At 41.2% G+C, this 20,744-nt stretch overlaps 1 protein-coding gene across 7 annotated transcripts in view; it reads right to left on the bottom strand.

Annotated features, from left to right (window-relative positions):
* LOC134340740 (centrosomal protein of 164 kDa-like) overlaps positions 1 to 20,744 on the bottom strand; it is a 315,206-nt gene that overhangs the window by 161,713 nt on the left and 132,749 nt on the right. For all 7 annotated transcript variants that reach the window (XR_010016618.1, XM_063038209.1, XM_063038210.1 and 4 more), the window contains 2 exons: positions 19,387 to 19,500; positions 17,510 to 17,587 (listed from right to left, as the gene is read on the bottom strand). Coding sequence is in view for 6 of the 7 variants with exons in the window: in XM_063038209.1 (XP_062894279.1) it covers positions 17,510 to 17,587; positions 19,387 to 19,500 (192 nt within the window). In the remaining variant the exon portion in view is untranslated. The remainder of the gene's footprint in view (positions 1 to 17,509; positions 17,588 to 19,386; positions 19,501 to 20,744) is intronic.

Below are 20,744 nucleotides of genomic sequence, written 5' to 3'. Positions count from 1 at the left end.
AATTAAAATGGGTGCCCACTGGTAGATCCCACATTTTCTGGCGGATGGAGCGTAGGCACTCGGCAAGGCTGTCTCCCTATCTATGTTGGGTCTCACCGATATACAGGAGGCCACGCTGGGAGAACTGGACACAGTAGACAACCCCAAGTGTCGCCTCACCAGGAAGGACTGTTTGGGGCCCAGAATGGTAGTGAGGGAGGAGGTGTAGGGGCAGGTGTAGAATTTGTTCCACTTGTAAGGATAAGTGCCAGGAAGGAGATCAGTGAGGAGGGACGAATGGTCAAGGAAGTCGTGTAGGGAGCGATCCCTGCAGAAAAAAGCAAGTGCAGAGGAGGGAAAAATATGTTTGGTGGTGAAAAGCCTCATCCTGAGAGCTGATGCGGCGGAGATGGAGGTATTGGGAGAGGGAATAGCATTTTTACAAGTAACAGGGTGGGAAGAAGTATAGTCCAGGTAGCTGTGAGAGTCACTGGGTTTATAAATGACATCAGTTGATAAGCTGTCTCCAGAGATAGGGACAGAGGGTTCGAGAAAGGGGAGGGAAGTGATGGAAATGGACCAGATAAATTTGAGGGCAAGGTGGAAGTTGGAGGTAAAGCTGATGAAGTCCACGAGCTCTGCATGGGTGCAGGAAGCAGCACCAATGCAGTTGTTGATGTAACGTAGGAAAAGTTGGGAAGTGACAGCTAGGAATATAGACTGCTCCACGTAGCTGACAAAAAGGCAGGCATAGCTAGGACCCATGCAAGTGCCCATGAGTTTTCATTTCAGAACAAAGGAGATGTCCTCCTTCTTCAAAGAAATGGGCTTCCCTGTATTGAAAATTGGCTGGCTGACAGGAAACAAAGAGTAGCGATTAACGGGTCCCTTTCGGAATGGCAGGCGGTGACCAGTGGGGTACCGCAGGGTTCAGTGCTGGGACCACAGCTGTTTACAATATACATTAATGATTTAGATGAAGGGATTAAAAGTAACATTAGCAAATTTGCAGATGACACAAAGCTGGGTGGCAGTGTGAAATGTGAGGAGGACGTTACGAGAATGCAGGGTGACTTGGACAGGCTGGGTGAGTGGGAGATGCAGTTTAATGTGGATAAATGTGAGGTTATCCACTTTGGTGGTAAGAACAGGAAGGCAGATTATTATCTAAATGGAGACAAGTTAGGAAAAGGGGAAGTACAATGAGATCTAGGTGTTCTTGTACATCAATCACTGAAAGCAAGCATGCAGGTACAGCAGGCAGTGAAGAAAGCTAATGGCATGTTGGCCCTCATAACAAGGGGAATTGACTATAGGAGCAAAGAGGTCCTTCTGCAGCTGTACAGGACCCTGGTGAGACCACACCTGGAGTATTGTGTGCAGTTTTGGTCTCCAAATTTGAGGATGGATATTCTTACAATTTAGGGAGTGCAGCGCAGGTTCACAAGGTTAATTCCCGGGGTGGCGGGACTGACATATGTTGAAAGATTGGAGCGACTGGGCTTGTATACACTGGAATTTAGAAGGATGAGAGGGGATCTGATTGAAACATATAAGATTATTACGGGATTGGACACGCTGGAGGCAGGAAGCATGTTCCAGCTGATGGGTGAGTCCAGAACCAGAGGCCACAGTTTAAGAATAAGGGGTAGGCCATTTAGAATGGAGTTGAGGAAAAACTTTTTCACCCAGAGAGTGGTGGATATGTGAAATGCTCTGCCCCAGAAGGCAGTGGAGGCCAAGTCTCTGGATGCTTTCAAGAAAGAGATGGATAGAGCTCTTAAAGATAGTGGAATCAAAGGTTATGGGGATAAGGCAGGAAAAGGGTACTGATTGTGGATGATCAGCCATGATCACAGTGAATGGCAGTGCTGGCTCGAAGGGCCGAATGGCCTACTCCTGCACTTATTGTCTATTGTCTATTGTTCACCATAAACTGCATCTTTTCCATTTTGCGCACGTCTGCCCTTACTCCATCCTTCCACCACCCCACCAGAGATAGGGTTCTTCAGGGTTCCTCTTGTTCTCGCCTACCACCCCACCAGCCTTCGCGTCTAATACACAATTCTCCGTAGCTTCCGCAATCTCCAATGGGACCCCACCACCAACCATATCTCCTCCCCAACCCCACTTTGTGCTTTCCACAGGGATTGCTTCCTACACGACTCCCTTGTCCATTCATCCCCCCCTACTGAGCTCCCTCGTGGCACTTATCCTTGCAAGCACCACAAGTGCTACACCTGCCCCTTCACCTCCTCCCTCACTGCCACTCAGGGCCCCAAACTTCACCTGTGAGTGTACTGGGGTCGTCTACTGTATCCGTTGCTCCTGGTATGGCCTCCTGGATATCAGTGAGACCTGACGTAGATTGGGAGACCGCTTCGCCAAGCACCTACACTATGTCCATCAGAAAAAGCGGGATCACCCAGTGGCCACCTACTTTAATTCCAATTCCCATTTCGACATGTCAGTACATGCCCCCCTCTATGGTCGCGATGAAGCCACACTCAGGTTGGAGGAGCAACACCTTACATTCTGTCTGGGTAGCCTCCAACCTGATGGCATGAACATTGATTTCTCAAACTTCTGGTAATGCCCCCCCACACCCCTTTACTAATCCCCATTCCCATTTTCCCTCTCTCACCTTAACTCCTTACCTGCCTATCACCTCCCTCTGGTGCTCCTCCCCCTTTTCTTTCTTCCATTGCTTTTGGTCCTCTCCTATCAGATTCTCCCTTCTCCAGCCCTGTATCTCTTTCACTAATCAACTTCCCAGCTCTTTACTTCACCCCTCCCCCACTCCCAGATTCACCTATCACCCTGTGTTTCTCTCTCCCCCCCCACCCCCCGCCCACCGCCTTTTAAATCTACTCCTCATCTTTTTTCTCCAGTCCTGATGAATGGTCTCAGCCTGAAACGTTGACTGTACTTTTTTCCATTGATACTGCCTGGCCTACTGAGTTCCTCCAGCATTTTGTGTGTGTTGCATGTATATAGCTTGAAGCCTGGCTTTGGATAATATTTGTAAACTGATTACTAATGAACAGATTCCACATTTATAATACTAATGAGAATGAATTTCTTTAAACGTTTTTTTGTTTCTTTTTTGATTCCACAACCTATGGACTCGCTTTCAATAACTTTACATCTCATGTTCTCAGTGTTATTTGTTTACTTATCTATTAATTATCATTTGCTTTTAAAAAATTTGCACAGTTTGTATTCTTTTGCAAAGTTAACGTGTCAGTTTTTGTGTGTAACTTGTCATTAATTCTGTTGTATTTCCTTGTTCTACCGTGAAGTCCTGCAAGAAGATAAATCTCAGGGTAGTATATAATAGTACACGTTCTTTGATAATAAATTTACTTTGAACTTTTACATAATAAAAGAATTGTGTGGTTGAATCCAAGATCTCTTCCTCAAAGTTTTCTTTGTGTTTCTGACATTTGCTAACATAGTGTGCCTCAAGTGATGAACAAAAACATGTACAAGTTAGAATTTCCATCATCAGTACAGAGCACAATCAGGTTGGTGTCAGGAACTCTGTGGAATTTCGTTTTGTAAGTGCAGCTTTTTGGTAACTTATTTAGGGTAGGTTTAAATTGTTGCTCAATTGGCAACAACATGCTGAGCACAAAGCCACAAGAGGTTAACCAATTATTAAAAAAACATGCAGCCACATAAGGTAATTGAAATTAGCTTATTTTGTCAAGTTTTCTGAGAGCAAAACAGAAGTAGACAAGATTATTGTACACATGGGGAGAACAAAACTATGAACAGCAAATGAAAATGCTGGGAAATCAAGGAGAAACTTTTTGACTGGCTGGATGGAATGAGGAACCCATTACAAGTTGTAACTGAGATAAATACTACAACAGCACAAAAAGGGAAGCCAGATAGAGGAAATAAATAGAATTTATACAAATTAGGTTAGATAAATAGGAAGACAGCGAAATGTGTCATAAACATTATGTTAGAAACATAGAAAAACTACAGCACAATACAGGCCCTTCGGTCCACAATGCTGTGCCGAACATGTACTTACTTTAGAAATAAACTCGAATTTCCCATAGCCACCCATTTTTCTCAGCTCCATGTACGTATCCAGCAGTCTCTTAAAAGACCCTATTGTGTCTGCCTCCATCACCGTCACTGGCAGCCCATTCCACCCAATCACCACTTTCTGTGTAAAAAACTTACCCCGACATCTCCTCTGTACCTACTTCCAAGCACCTTAAAACTGTGCCCTCTCGTGCTAGCCATTTCAGCCCCGGGAAAAAGCCTCTGACTATCCACACGATCAATGCCTCACATCATCTTATACACCTCTATCAGGTCACCTCTCATCCTCCGTTGCTCCAAGGAGAAAAAGCTGAGTTCACTCAACCTATTCTCATAAGGCATGCTCCTCAATCCAGGCAACATCCTTGTAAATCTCCTCTGCACCCTTTCTATGGTTTCCACATCCTTCCTGTAGTGAGGTGACCAGAACTGAGCACAGTACTCCAAGTGGGGTCTGACCAGGGTCCTATGTAGCTGCAACATTACCTCTCGGCTCTTAAACTCAATCACACGATTGATGAAGGCCAATGCACCATGTGCCTTCTTAACCACAGAGTCAACCTGCGTAGCGGCTTTGAGTGTCCGATGGACTCAGACTCCAAGATCTCTCTGATCCTCCACACTGCCAAGAGTCTTACTATTAATACTATATTCTGCCATCATATTTGACCTACCAAAATGAACCACCTCACACTTATCTGGGTTGAACTCCATCTGCCACTTCTCAGCCCAGTTTTGCATCTATCTATGTCCCCCGTAACTTCTAACAGCCCTCCACACTATCCACAACACCTCCAACCTTTGTGTCATCAGGAAATTTACTAACCCATCCCTCCACTTCCTCATCCAGGTCATTTATAAAAATCACGAAGGGGTTCCAGAACAGATCCCTGAGGCACACCACTGGTCACCGACCTCCATGCAGAATATGACCCGTCTACAACCACTCTTTGCCTTCTGTGGGCAAGCCATTTCTGGATCCACAAAGCAAGGTCCCTTTGGATCCCATGCCTCCTTACTTTCTCAATAAGCCTTGCATGGGGTACCTTATCAAATGCCTTGCTGAAATCTATATACACCACATTTACTGCTCTACTTTCATCAATGTGTTTAGTCACATCCTCAGAAAATTCAATCAGGCTCGTAAGGCACGACCTGCCTTTGACAAAGCCATGCTGACTATTCCTAATCATATTATGCCTCTCCAAATGTTCATAAATCTTGCCTCTCAGGATCTTTTCCATCAATTTACCAACCACTGAAGTGAGACTCACTGGTCTATAATTTCCTGGGCTATCTCTACCCCCTTTCTTGAATAAGGGAACAACATCCGCAACCCTCCAATCCTCTGGAACCTTCCCCGTCCCCACTGATGATGCAAAGATCATCGCCAGAGGCTCAGCAATCTCCTCCCTCGCCTCCCACAGTAGTCTGGGGTACATCTTGTCTGGTCCCGGCGACCTATCCAACTTGATGCTTTCCAACAGCTCCAGCACATCCTCTTTCTTATTATCTTTCTTAAAAAGCCCAAGCTTTTCAATCCACTGTAAGTCATCCCTACAATCGCCAAGATCCTTTTCCGTAGTGAATACTGAAGTAAAGAATTCATTAAGTACCTCTGGCTCTCCTAATTTCATTCTTAAACTCCTTCCAGCTAGCCTTATAATCTTCTAGATCTCTATCATTACCTACTTTTTGAATCTTTTGCAAGCTTTTTTATTTCTTCTTGACTAGATTTTCAACAGCCTTTGTACACTACAGTTCCTATACCCTATCATCCTTTCCCTGTCTCATTGGAACATACCTATGCAGAACACTACACAAATATCCCCTGAACACTTGCCACATTTCTGCCGTACATTTCCCTGAGAACATCTGTTCCCAATTTATGCTTCCAAATTCCTGCCTGATAGCTTCATATTTCCCCTTACTCCAATGAAACACTTTCCTAACTTGTCTGTTCCTATCCCTCTCCAATGCTTTAGTGAAGGAGATATAATTGTGATCACTATCTCCAAAATGCTCTCCCACTGAGAGACCTGAGATCTGACCAGGTTAATTTCCCAATACCAGATCAAGTACAGCCTCTCCTCTTGTAGGCTTATCTACACATTGTGTCAGAAAACCTTCCTGAACACACCTAACAACTCCACCCTAACTAAACCCCTTGCTCTAGGAAGATGCCAATCAATATTTGGGAAATTAAAATCTCCCACCACGACAACCCTGTTATTATTACACCTTTCCAGAATCTGTCTCCCTATCTGCTCCTCAATGTCCCTGTTACTATTGGGTGATCTATAACAAACACCCAGTAGAGTTATTGACCTCTTCCTCTTCCTAACTTCCACCCACAGAGACTCAGTAAACAATCCCTCCATGACTTCCTCCTTTTCTGCAGCCGTGACACTATCGCTGATCAACAGTGTCACACTCCCACCTCTTTTGCCTCCCTCCCTGTCCTTTCTGAAACATCTGAAGCCTGGCACTCTGAGTAACCATTCCTGCGCCTGAGTCATCCAAGTCTCTGTAATGGCCACAACATCGTAGTTCCCAGTGATGATCCATGCTCCAAGCTCATCTGCTTCGTTCATGATGCTTCTTGCATTAAAATAGACACATCTCAAACCATCGGTCTGAGCATATCCCTTCTCTATCACCTGCCTGTCCTCCCTCTCGCACTGTCTCCAAGCTTTCTCTATATGTGAGCCAACCGCCCCTTCCTTCATCTCTTCAGTTTGGTTACCATCCCCCCAGCAATTCTAATTTAAACTCTCCCCAAAAGCCTTAGCAAACCTCCCCGCCAGGATATTGGTACCCCTGGGATTCAAGTGCAACCCGTTCTTTTTGTACAGGTCACACATACCCCAAAAGAAGTCCCAATGATCCAGAAATCTGAATCTCTGCCCCCGCTCCAATCCCTCAGCCACACATTTATCCTCCACCTCACTCTATTCCTATACTCACTGTTGCATGGACATGTTAAACCAGTTGCACTCAAAGGTCTGTTCTGTGCTGAACATTCTATGTAATCCTATGCTACAACTGCAGTAAACCAGAAAGATGATTAATGTATTGAATGCAAAGTATACAAAGGAGAACAAATGATACATTAACATTGATCAGTAAAGAAACTGCAATATGAGTGGCAAAAATTCTGAGCAGATAAAACATGAGAGTCTAGCTTTAGCGCAGAAAGAGGTGGCACCACGGAATTTTAAAATCTGCATTTTGAAGATAGGATATTTGCATCCTCCACTTCCAGCATTTTAATTTTTTATTTAACATATAGTGATTATCCAAAACCACTGCAGGTACTGTGGATGGTGAGATAGGCTACATTTTGGACATGTGTGAATCTAAACCATCGATAAGTTATACCTTATACAACACGGATGGTAAAAGATTTTGCTGAGCTCTTTATTTTCTTTCTCTCTCTCTCTCTCTCACACACACACACACACACACACACACACACACACACACACACACACACACACACCGCCCCCCCAGATAATTACTAAACTGCTCAAGCAACTAGGAATTAATTTGGTGTTGCTTTTTGTGAATCCCAGAGGGGCAAATCTAATTACTGTTACCCGATTCGTTCTGCCAGCAGGGGTGGTATTTCATCTATACCACAGCTGGAGAATATACTGGAGATATAATCTTTAACCCTGGGAGTAGTAAGGCAATATTAAAAGTATCTACACACATGCCTCAAAAACATAGAAATGACTGGAAATTAAACAAGCAATTGGTGGGATTCACAGATTCCTATTCTATGTTAACAATCAATGCTTCAGAGTAAATGCACAGGAAGAAACAGCTATCATTGCTAGGTCATGCATAGAAAAATACATCTCCTTTAAAATCATTCTTGCCACAGATACTCAAAGCTGGAGACTTTCTGATCTTTGGAGACTTCTCTTATGCAAGTATCTGAGAACAGAAAATCGAACACATAAAGGGACGATACGAAAACCTTCAGACTGTGCATGGGTAAACATAATGCAGCGGCCGACTATAATCAAGCACTCGCAACACTGCATGATGTCGTCTGCAGACAAGAAAACAACCCATCCTGATGCATTTCATATTATAGTCAAAGAATTCAACCAGGCCAGCATGAAGAAAACCTTGCCCAATTATCACCAGCATATAAACTGTAGCATCAGAGGTCCCAACCTTCTAGACCACTGTTATACAGAGATAAGGAACACTTACTGTTCCTTGCCCAGACCGCATTTTGGCAAATAGGATCATTTGGCTGTCCTCCTCCTACCTGCGCACAGGCAGAGCCTAAAAGGCAAGGCTCCAGAGACTAGGACAACTAAGAGGTGGTCAGGGGAGGCAGAGAAATGATTATGTCATTGCTTTGAGTCAGTGGAATGGGCCGTGTTCAAGTACTCATCTGTGGATCTGAATGAATACACCATGGTTGTAAATGACTTTATTAGTACAGGTGTAGATGAGTGTGTCCCCACAAAATCATTCAGAATCTTCCCCAATCAGAAGACCTGGATGAACCATGAGATTTGAAATTTGCTGAGGGCCAGATCAGAGGCATTCAAGTCTGGAGACCAAGGAAGCTACAAGAGATGCAGGTACGATCTCCAGAAAGCCATCTCTCAGGCGAAGTGAAGATTCTGGACCAAACTTAAATCAACAAGGGATGCTCGACAGCTGTGACAGGGCTTGAATGCTATCACCTCCTTCAAAGCTAAATCAAGCGACATGAGAGACAGCAGGGCTTCGCTTCTTGATGAGCTCACTTTGACCATCAGAACATGGAGGAATCAACACGAACCCCCACATCTCCTGATGATACTTTGATCACAGTATCTTAAGCTGATTTGTGGTGGCCTTCGGTAGGGTGAATCCACGGAAAGCAACCAGACCGGATGGGGTACCTGGCCATGTACTAAAGACCTGTGCTGACCAACTGGCTGGTGTGTTCACTGAGATTACTGGCCTCTTGCTTATCAGTGTGTGGTATCCACCTGCTTCAAGCAGGCTTCAATAATACCAAGAAGAACGTAGTGACCTGCCTTATTGACTATTGCCCAGTGATGAAGTGATTTAAGAGGCTGGTGATGAAACATATTAGCTCCTGCCTGAGATGCAACTTGGATCTGCTCTAATTTTCCTACTGAAGCAACAGGGCCATAGCACATTCTATCTCTTTGGTTTTTCACTCAATCCTGGAACATCTGGACAGCAAAGATGCATTCATCGGAATGCTCTTTGTCGACTACAGGTCAACATTCAATACCATCACCCCCTCAAGGCTAATCAATAAGCCTCAATACCTCCTTGTGCAATTGGATCCTGGATGTCCTCACTTGCAGACCCCAGTCAGTTCACATTGACAACAACATCTCCTCCACGATCTCCATCAGCATAGGTGCACCACACGGCTGTATGCTTAGACCCCTGCCCCCACTCTACTTGCTTTACACCTATGATTGCGTGGCAAAACACAGCTCCAAGTGGTGATGAATCAGCATTTTGGAGGGAGATTGAAAATTTGGCTGAGTAGTGTCATAACAACTTTTCACTCAATGTCAGCAAGACTAAGGAACTGACTGTAGATTTCAGGAGAGGGGATCAGAGATCTGTAAGCCGGTTCTCATCAGAGGATCAGAGGTGGAGAGGGTTAGCAGCTTTAGGTTTGTAAGTATGGTTTTGGGACAGAGAAGAGAGTTAGGAGTGAGGTTAGGATTCAGGGATGGGGATATGGGAAAATTAAGAGGTTAGACCAGAGCTTAAGACTCTGTTCTGAGTTTGAAGACCAGTAACAGGGACATGGTACATCCATGGTTGGATGTTGGCTGTTGGGAAGCAGTGAATGGACGAGGGCCCTCCAGGTCAGCGAGCCGTCAGTGGGTTCCGAAGTTGGAGTTCCGCGCAGACAGGAGGAATGAGTTTCGGCGATCCCATGGGCTTGTGAATCGGTGAGATGGGAGTAAATATAGCAAAAATAGTATATTTTATGTATTGCACTGTACTGCTGCTGCAAAACAACACATTTCACAACATATGTTGGTGATATTAAACCTGATTGTGATTCAGAGCTATGTAAATAAAGTGAGAGCATCCAGTTAAGTTCTATTACTGTCAAATGGCTGGTAGAAAGGGCAGATAAAATCAAATGTAGTATCTCGAGTCAGGCCTCAAGAAGACAGATGGATTGCTAGTACTCTGGGGTTGTTTGGACTTTCTAATGATATTAAGGCTTATTTTGTGGTTTCCCTCCCTTTTTAAGAATGAAAAATAAATACATTGTTCCAAACCAATAAACTGATAGTGTCAAAATTAAGTCACAGAACTGGCTCTAAACAAAACTATTTATATATGGGGCCTGCCGTGCTTTAAATATAAGTGATCCATTTTTAAAAGAAACATCATGCTGAATTGTATCAAACACAAGTTGGATTAGAGTTGTAGGCAGCACACCCTAGGAAAGCCGTGACAATGTTACAGAAGGTGCAGAGGAGATTTATGAGCAAGTTGCTGCAGCTTGAGAATTGTTGAAAAGGGAGTTGGTATGATGGAGTTGTTTTCATCTGGAACAAAAGCGATGAGGAGAGATTTAATTGGAGTGTATAAAAAATTATAAACTTATAAAAATTACAAAATTTGACAGCCTGGAAAAGTGTAAATAAAGCAAAAGAGAAGGAAAGTGCAAGAGAAGTTACTGAAGTCTCCAGAATAAAGAATAAAACACAAATTTAGAAAGGTACAAGAATTTAACTTGAAAGCAACAGGGAGCCAATATTGAAAAGGATAGTGAATACAGGACTGAAGATGCTATGTTTGAATGCACGCAGTATACGGAATATGGTAGAGGATCTTGTAGCACAGTTAGAAATTGGCAGGTATGATGTTGTGGGGATCACAGGGCCGTGGCTGAAAGGAGATCTCAGCTGGGAGTTTAACATCAAAGGATACAGACTGTATCAGAAGTGGGTGGGGCGGGTTTGTTGGTAAAAATTAAATCCTCAGAGCCTGACATAGGATCAGATGCCCAATCATTATGGGTAGAATTAAGAAACTACAAAGGTAAGAATACCTTGATGGAGTTTTATATAGGCCTCTGAATAGTAGCTAGGATATGGAGTATAAATTATAACAGGAAATAGAAGAGACATTTAAAAAAGGAGTGTTACGATGGTCATAGGCCATTTCAATATGCAGGTAAATTGGGAAAATTAGGTTGCTGCTGGATTGCAAGTGAAGGAATTTGTAAAAAATGGCTTTTTAGAGCAGCATGTGGTCAAGCCTACTAGGGAAAAGGCAATTGTAGATTGGGTGTTATTAGATTTAACTAGGGTGTTTAGGAGGCAGTGATCATAATATGATTGAATTCACTCTGCAGTTTGAGAAGGGGAAGCTAAAGTCAGATGTATCAGAATTCCAGTGGAATAAAGGAAACTATAAAGGCATGAGAGAGGAGCTGGCTGAAGTTGATTGCAAGGAGACACTAGCAGGGATGATGGCAGAGCAATAATGGCTGGAATTTCTGGGAGCAATTCGGAAGGTGCAGGAGAGATTCATCCCAAAGAACTATTCGAAAGGGAGGATGAGAAAACTATGGTCGACAAGGGAAGTCAAAGGCAACATAAAAGCAAAAGAGAGGACATACAATATTGTAAAAGCTGCAGCAAGTTAAAGATTGGGAAGTTTTCCAAAAGCCAACAGAAGGCAACTAAAAAAAGCAATAAGGGATAAACAGATGAAGTATAAAGGTAGGCTAGCGAATAATATAAATGAGGATATCAGAAATATTTTCAGATATATGAAGAGTAAAAGAGAGACAAGAGTGGACATTGGCCTGCTGGAAAATTACATTGGAGAGTAGTAATGAGGGACAAGCAAATGGTGGACAAAATGACCAAGTGATTTGTGTCAGTCTTCACTGTGGAAGACACCAGCAGCACACTAGAAATTTGAGAATGCTGTGGATGTCTGTGGAGGCTAATTCATTGAGTATATTTAAAGCAGAGGTTGATAGCTTCTTGATTAGTAAGGCCATCAAAAGTTACAGGGAGAAGGGAGGAGAATGGGGTTGAGGGGGAAAACAAATCATTCATGATTGAATGGGAGAGCAGACTCAATGAGTCGAATGGACTAATTCTGCTCCCAAGTCTTATGGTCTTATTGTGTGGCATTTGTATAGGATGATTATGCTCGATCCATTACCCTTAGCAGAAAGGTCAATAACTAGGGAGCACAGATTTTTGACATGTGGTAGGTGCTTGGAAGTAGGTACAAGGGGGATGTCAGAGGTAAGTTTTCCACACAGAGACTGGTAGGTGCGTGGAATGCACTGCCAGTGAAGGTGGTAGAGGCGGATACCATAGAGTCTTTTAAGAGACACCTACTGTAGATAGGTACATGGAGCTTAGAAAAATAGAGGCTATGTGGCAGGGGAATTCTAGGCAGCTTCTACAGTAGGTTACATGGTCGGCACAACATTGTGGGCTGAAGGGCCTGTAATGTGCTGTAGATTTACTATGTTTCTATTAGGGAAGAACTGGAGTCACCCAAAGGTATAGTGGGAATCTAGAATTCTAGCCTGAGAGGGAGGTGATGCAGAAGCCCTTTTCACATAGAGAAGAAAGTGAAGAATGAGGGGTGACCTCATTCAAATGGTGAAAGGTCTTGACAGAGTGGATGTACAGAGGATGATTCCTATGGTGGGAGAGTCTAGGACCAGAGGACACAGCTTCAGAATAGAGGGGTGTACATTTAGAATGGAGATGAGGAGGAATTTCTTTAGCCAGAGTGGTGAATCTGTGGAATTTGTTGCCACGGGCAGTTGCTGAGGCCAAGTCTTTATGTATATTTAAGGCAAAGGTTTATAGCTTCCTGATTGGTCAAGGCACGAAGGGATATGGTGGGAAAGCAGGAGACTGGGGCTGAGAGGAATAATAGATCAGGCATGATGAAGTGGCAGAGCAGACTCGATGGGCCAAATGGTCTATTTCTGCTCCTATATCTTATGGTCTTTTGGTATAAGAATCTGCTCAAGCAACGGAAAATGATAACCAAAGCTACAGAAGAGGCCTTAGGAAATAGGATTAATTTAATTAGCGCCATTATTGGCTACCATATTCATCAACCAAAATGTCTCCTCAATATTAGAAATTTCTGATTTTCTTAAGTTAGCAGTGACCAATTCCATTGATAAATGGACTAATTCCATTTGGGGTCATCATGTTTTTACCATTGTTCAATGATGATTCCTGTCAATTAATACAGGAAAGTATCCCAGCATGCCTGGATTTTTCAGACACAAGATGCAATGGGAGAAAAAGACCTGTAAAAGAAAATACAGCTGATGCCATATGATATAAATAAAATAAGCACTAAACTTAGAATCTCTGTGAGTTATAGTTATTTAAAGACATTAATCTGATATTGGGGCTCAGATGATGAACAGGCACAAACAAATAAAACTTTCAAGATGCTCAAGGTTATGCAAATGACTCAGAAACATTGCTGCCATGTGATCATTCGCAGCATTAATAGCCCGCAATCAAACACAGAGTGATATAAAACCAATATGGAATAATTAAATCACAACTGTTAGTCCTCTGGTGTTTATATTATTTGATAGCTAACAGTGCACACTGGATAGTGCTGTTGACATGATAGTCACCTTCAGTGATAGAGGTAAAAACATCAATTCCAATAAACTTCACAATGCAGATTAAAAAGAGAGACCCATTCAAATTACATTCACACCACCCAGCTTTGCATTTGGTTACATCAACATTTAGAAGACACTGATTGACAAATGTCTAAAATCATACACGTTGTTGCACTGAACTCTGAAATCAAAGAAAACAACATCCCACCAGTAAACCATACTGGACCATTGCCTTTAATATACTCAGTAGCCACTGAATTAGGTACACCTACTCATTAATGCAATATATAATCATCCAATCACGTAGCAGCAACTCAATGCATAAAAGCATGCTGACATGGTCAAGAGGTTCAGTTGTTGTTCAGACCAAATGTCAGCATGGGGAAGAAATATGATTGAAAGTGACTTTGATCGTGTAATGATCGTTGGTGCCAGACAGAGTGGTTTGAGTTTCTCAGAAACTGCTAGAATTTTCACGCACCACAGTCTTTAGAGTTTACAGAGAAAAAACATCCAATGAACAGCAGTTCTGAAGGTGAAAATGCCTTGTAATGAGAGAGGTCAGAAGAGAATGGCCAGACTGGTTGAAGCTGACAGGAAGGCGACAGTAACTCAAAATTCCATGTGCGCAGAAGAGCATCTCTGAATGCAGATGTTGAACCTTGAAGTGGATGGGCTACAGTGGGAGAAGACCACACTGGGTTCCACTCCTGTACCTAATAAAGTGGTCACTGAGTAGATCTAACTATTGTATTTTTCAATAGGAAACAAGTATGAAAGACAAATGGCACTTAGCAAAGTCAGTCAACAGACTCAATCAAATAAATCCATTTCAAAATTATAATGACAAACCCTTTGAATATTAAACACTCATTTCCATACCAATTTCATAATGTTAATTGTCTCTCAAATGTATAATGATTTCTTGCAAGGCAAGTTCCCTTTAGAATTTCCAAAAGTCATAGGCTGTGTAAGCATCAAGCCATTTTCTACGAACAGCTCAATTGTATTGTGAGATTCCAAGCTATTAATTTAATTTTTCAAAGTAACACACCCAAAATGCTGGAGGGCCTCTTCCTGATGAAGGGTCTTGGCCCAAAATGTTGACTGTTTATTCCTGTTTATACTCCTGATGAAGGGTCTCGGTCTGAAATGTCAACTCTTTATTCCTCTCCAAAGATGCTACCTGACCTACCAAGTTCCTCTGACATTTTGTGTGTGTTTGCCTGGATTTCCAGCATCTGCAGAATCTTTTGTGTTTACTCTCAATTTCCAATTCCTTCTTTGTTTCCAATCAAAATCAGATTTAATATCACTGGCATATGCCTTGAAATTTGTTGACTTGGAGCAGCAGGACAGTGCAATACATAATTTCAGAAAAAAACCTGAATTACAGGAAATATACAGGGGAAGAAGCTAATCCTGATATTGCCAGTGGAGATGGACAGATAGATGTATCAAAATTAGAAGCAGTGCAGGCTATCCATGAGGGAAAGGATCCCGGTGTAAAACACTTAAAAGTACTTTTTCACTTCTGTACAAAACAATCCTCTAATAAAGAATACACCAAAGTTTGGCTTCACTTTTAAACATTTTTTTCTTTCTGTATTTATAGTTTGTTGTCTTTGTTGTGTGTGGCTTTTCAATGATTCTATTGTGTTCTGTTGTATTTACTGTGAATGTCCATAAGAAAATGAATCTCAGGGTTGTATATGGTAACACATACATATATATACATACACATATATACATACATACACACACACACTTTGATTATATATTTACTTTGAACTTGAAACTTTGAGAGAGAACAGAAAATACATGAGGACAAAGGGAGGTAGACGAATACCTTTCAAACACATTGGAGTGTCTTACAAGACGGGATGATTTTACGATGCAAGCCTCAAGTGGCAAATCAAAATCACCCATCCACCATGATAAATGAATCTTAGAACATGTGAACAATCTCTCTCTTGCACATCAATATTAAAAAATATCCATAGTGTTGAATAATCTGTGACTGCCACAATCAAATGGCTATAAAGTTGGAAGTGAACAATAGGTAACAAGCAGACAGTCTGACTTGGCAGTTATTAACATTAAAAAGAAACGGCTGATAAAGGTAAAATGACATCGGGCTTTGCTCGACTCTCTGTCACAGCAGAAGTATATAGATGATGATGGGACTTTGTTCTCTATTTTATCTATGGAGCTGAACAAACAACAGATGGCAAATTCTCAAAGCTGTTGGTTAGCTTGTGCCTGATCTGGACAATGCTTCTCAGTGGTGTCCTACTGCCCCCTTCTGGAAGACTCAAGCTAAAACTGTTTTCAGAACAAAAGAGAAGGAAAAGTTACTGTTGCCATTACATATTATCAAAGTCAAAGGGGAGTTATATTCTCCCAAAGTAGAAACAAGGAAACATTCAAATCTTGGTAAAGGGTCAAGGTTCTTTCTGCCCTAATGAGCTTTAGAATTTCTCATTGTTTTCAGAACATAGCAAGGCTGTGTTATTATTATTTGATTTTTTTAAATATTTGTAGTTTGTTTTCTTTTGCACATTGGTTATTTGTCAGTCTTTGTGTGTCCTTTCTTCCATTGGTTCTATTGTATTTCTTTGTATTTACTGTGAATGCCTGCAAGAAAATTAATCTCAGGGTAGTATATGGTGATTATATATAACAAATTTACTTTGAATGTTGAACGCTAATGGAGTGATTCAGTGAATAATGCATTTTCTTGTTCTTGACAACAATTTTAAAAATCTGTTTTATTTACCCACACTGAAGCTTCCACTTGAGAATATACATTTTCAGCTTTTTGATAGAAATGGCATTCTATGTATAATCTTCTGAAGTTAATGAGTAGGTCTAAATAATTATCCTGAGCGCATTTGTCAGTAATTAGCTCCTAGGAAGCAAATAAAAACTTGGTAACACAATATTACTAAATCAAGCTGAGACTCGGCTTCGATGTTGTTATTGTCTGCATCATCTTCTTTTAACGTTACAATACTGCTTAGTACACCTACCATACAACTAACGCTAGTCTGTTCCTTTTAATTCAAAGCATCAAAGCATATTATTGCCATAATTTAGCACAAAATTCTTGCTGCTTTCGGCATTCCACCTTTTAAAGTATAAAACAACACATCAGAATTATCTGTATTCATTATTAAACAGTGATATTCCTTCCCATAAGTTGAATGCAGCTGTTATGCTGATTTGTGACATTTATAACTGATGTTTGACTGCTGTGATCTAGTACACTGTCAGATCTGATGTGAATTATTAGCTTAAAACATTGGCTTCACATATACAGTACAAATTAAATTCAATCTTTACAATTTCAACATTTATGTCTATCATATGAGTAACAATTGAAAATAGGTCAACAGAAACAGTGAGTTAGTAGTAGTAAGGACAAATATCAGCAACAGTACAACATAAAAACACAAGAGATTCTGCAAATGCTGGAAATCCAGACACAAAACACATACAAAATGCTAGCAGAACTCAGGCAGCATCTGTGGAGAGGAATAAAGAGCTGCTCAGGCCGATATCCTATGTCAGGATTTGCAATATTTTGCTTACATCTTCCAGATTCCACAACCTATTATATCCTTTTTTAAAGAAAGATTCCTTATGGTATAGGAATTGAGCACTGTGAACTTGGACTGCACACCTTTGGAATGAATCACACACGTTTATGTAAAAATACAAAAACACTTGGGCAATGTAATCAGATTTTGACTTTTGATGGGGGGTGGGGAATTCTGCTTCAAAACGAAAATTAAAATGTCGACCTACCTCATATTCAAAACCAATGCCAAGAGATTCCACATCTAAATGGAGGTTTTTCATGAGCTGAGCAGTATCGGAGGGACTCTGAGAATAAATTATTTCAAGTGAGTTGCTTATTCATGTGAAATTCTCAAATAAACCATCTAGCATTTTCCTTAAATGGTTTCTCTAGCATACTAACAACGTCTTGGATCCAGGCAGCAACAACAAAGTTACTTTACATTAAATCAGTTTGAAAGATGCTATTTTTGACTACAAATGCCAACCCACGACATATCAAACCAACCTGCATAAATAATGCATATAATATTAACATTCAGAAACATCATGCAACAACTCCCCTTTCAGAAGAACTGCCTGAACAAGGCGCACTATTTGTCTCATTGTCCATTGGTAAAATGACACAGTTATTTACATGGCACGGAACTTAAACCCAAATGGCCTTTTGACTCTTTCTTCATTTTTTTTTATAACAATTGTTGAGAACAGTATTGTGGCATTTAAATTTTTCATGAAAATTGTTGTGTACCCAGGCACCACCTACAAATATTTACAGATAAAGCATGGTAAATATCTTTCTAGAATTAAAGTTTAAAAACATTGAATGCGGGAAGAAAAATGGTGTGTTAATAAATCAGCAAATTCAGAGAAACAAAAGAAGCCAACACATAAATCCCAGCTTTCTCAAGCCTGTCCTGGGTACTAGAGCTTTAAGATATTTGGATATAATCTGAAAACCAAATTTCAAAATCTAACACATGCAAAATCAAGGTATAAAATATGATAGCAGAAAGTATAATACTTTATATTTTAACTGGAAACTACAAAATGTTTTATCAGTTGCTGAGTTTATTATTACCATTATACGACATGACATTATCAACATTTTACATTATAACATAATTAGTGCTGCTGAAAATCATCACCCTTCATGTAATTCCAGAAGTCAATTGCAGCTTTAATTATATTATAAAATATTGATGGAATGAAAACAAAGGAAGGGGTTTACAGAGAGGGGAGGCAGGAAAAATAAAATAACTATCTGGAGCAGAGGGGGCTAGCAGAAGTGTGGGGGGGAATAAAGGGAGCAGATGAAAGTTTGGTGAGTGAGAAGGCAGGAGAAGGGAAGGGAAACATAAAAAAAGTAGTGGGGGTGCAGGAGAAGGAAGAGGGAATGTGTTTCAGCAGTTTCCAACCTTATGTTGGAAGAGGTTCCCAGTCACATATGTCATTAAGAAGGGACAACATCTCTAGTCTAGCCTGCATACAGACATAACTTGTCATAAGTATTTTATTTTATCATCACACATTGGCAAATCATTTAAAAAGCAGACTTGGCAGATTTGAACTATGAATATATGATGCCTGCTACATGTTGTATGCCTATGCCTTATAGTCTTCATGAGACGCATTTAGAACCTTGAAGACTGAACTTGAACAATGAACTTGAAGACAAGGACCTCTAACCTTTTCATTAAAAGTATTCTCATATTTTAAAAAAATATTTTGGCTTTGGGTAATATCAGCAAAGACTGCCTTTCCCAAATATCTTTGAGTAACCTGAGGTCTTTACATTTGTGATTGTTCTTTTTCTTTTATATAACTGACTGGACCACCTTATAGAGCTTGAGAAATTTACCTACATGGTGTGGAACTGGAGTCGCACTTGGGCAGTTTGGGAAAAGATGCAAGATTCCCTTTCCCTCAGGTTACTGTACATGTTGGCTTATAATGAGATTCTGGCTGCTCTCTATCACCTTTCTGATGCCAATTCACAAGCTAACAAGCTCCTTCTTAAGCTCACTACTTGCCTCAGTAAACGGTGCACAGTCACTTAGATAAAAGCTAGTTTAGTGTTACAGCCACCACACCAATGTAGCTACCTTATCTCTGCTCGGGTCTTCATCAGTTTCACTGAGGTCAGCTAGGTTCAGGGATATCTTCTCTTCAAGCTTGGCTCCCAGGAGACTTTCAGTAAGGCCACTGGCTTTAGGGATCTTTAGTGCCACATAAACAAAATGATTATTAGCCATGCAATAACTTTGTGCTGAAATACTTAAATATTTTTATCAAGCTTAAGATTACTTTTATAATTACACAATGCTCTCTAGCACAAACTGACTTCTTCTTGACAAAAAACAATGGCAGAACAGCAGTTTGATCGCTTCTGTTGAATATTTCATTAAATTGCTATCATCAAATCAGCAGCAAACTGAAGATTACAAATCTCAACAATCCATCTACTCAGTTTAATATTCAAGAGGTCATATTTTAGGGCTCCAAGTATACTGAATCATCCTCTGCTATGTTCACTGCATATGGTCTATTGAGATGACAATGGTTCTTTGGCTTAGTCATCTTGTCATATTTCCATTTCAGCATCCTGACCTCAGCCACTTCAGGACTCCAACTGTTTGCCCTAATGTCATGAAACACTCTGGTTCTGTAGCTGCGCAAGTCTAGGGAAGACAATTTCCGGCCCCGGTAAACGTGTGAGATTGAGGTGTGAGCCCAACCCAAAACCCTGTTTGTGTGGTTGCTGTGTGATTTGTTACCTTGTTACAAATAAGAAATAACAGGCAGTACACCGCATACACTTAAACGATTTAGCTTTATAATTCTTAATTTGTCTAAAGGGTTGATAAAGAAAAAGCAAAAAAAAAGAAAAGGGCCCATTTTAATGAAACAGTCTAATGTGCACAAATTAGACCTCATGGTTTCCCCTTCACCGATCCTCCTTCAATCTCCCCGGGCTTTGTCGGGTCATGGCCCCACTCGGGCATCATCTCTCTTCATCTCCCGCCGAACAAAAGACCCAGATCACCCTGGTGTCACGAAAACACACTCCCTTCACTGGATGGCTCACATTCCAAAACACCCATTATCTCTAATCACAACCCAAACACTGCTTCTACAGAAAGACCATTACGTTAGCAGTGAAACCTTTCCCAGGGTGTTACACTCTCCCCGCACCAAAATTAGCCATCCTCATGACATTAGGATAGCTTGTCACCCCTTCATACAAATTACAAAGTCCAACCCAGGTATAAATGGCAGTGACATAGCTCACCAAGGTGATAGATGCCACACTCTGTTCCCCCGGTGCTACATAGGCCAGCCGATCTGGTGGTCTCCTGATTCTTTGAGACATCCTTACCCTCTCATCTTCAGGTTCAGACACTGCTTGGGATACTACTGGTCTACCTGGCAGGGCATCCCCCGGTCTATCACTCGTGCCCTC

The sequence above is a fragment of the Mobula hypostoma genome, chromosome X2 (genome assembly GCF_963921235.1).
Source record: "Mobula hypostoma chromosome X2, sMobHyp1.1, whole genome shotgun sequence".
NCBI lineage: Eukaryota > Metazoa > Chordata > Chondrichthyes > Myliobatiformes > Myliobatidae > Mobula > Mobula hypostoma.
This window is presented reverse-complemented; position numbering and strand designations above follow the sequence as displayed.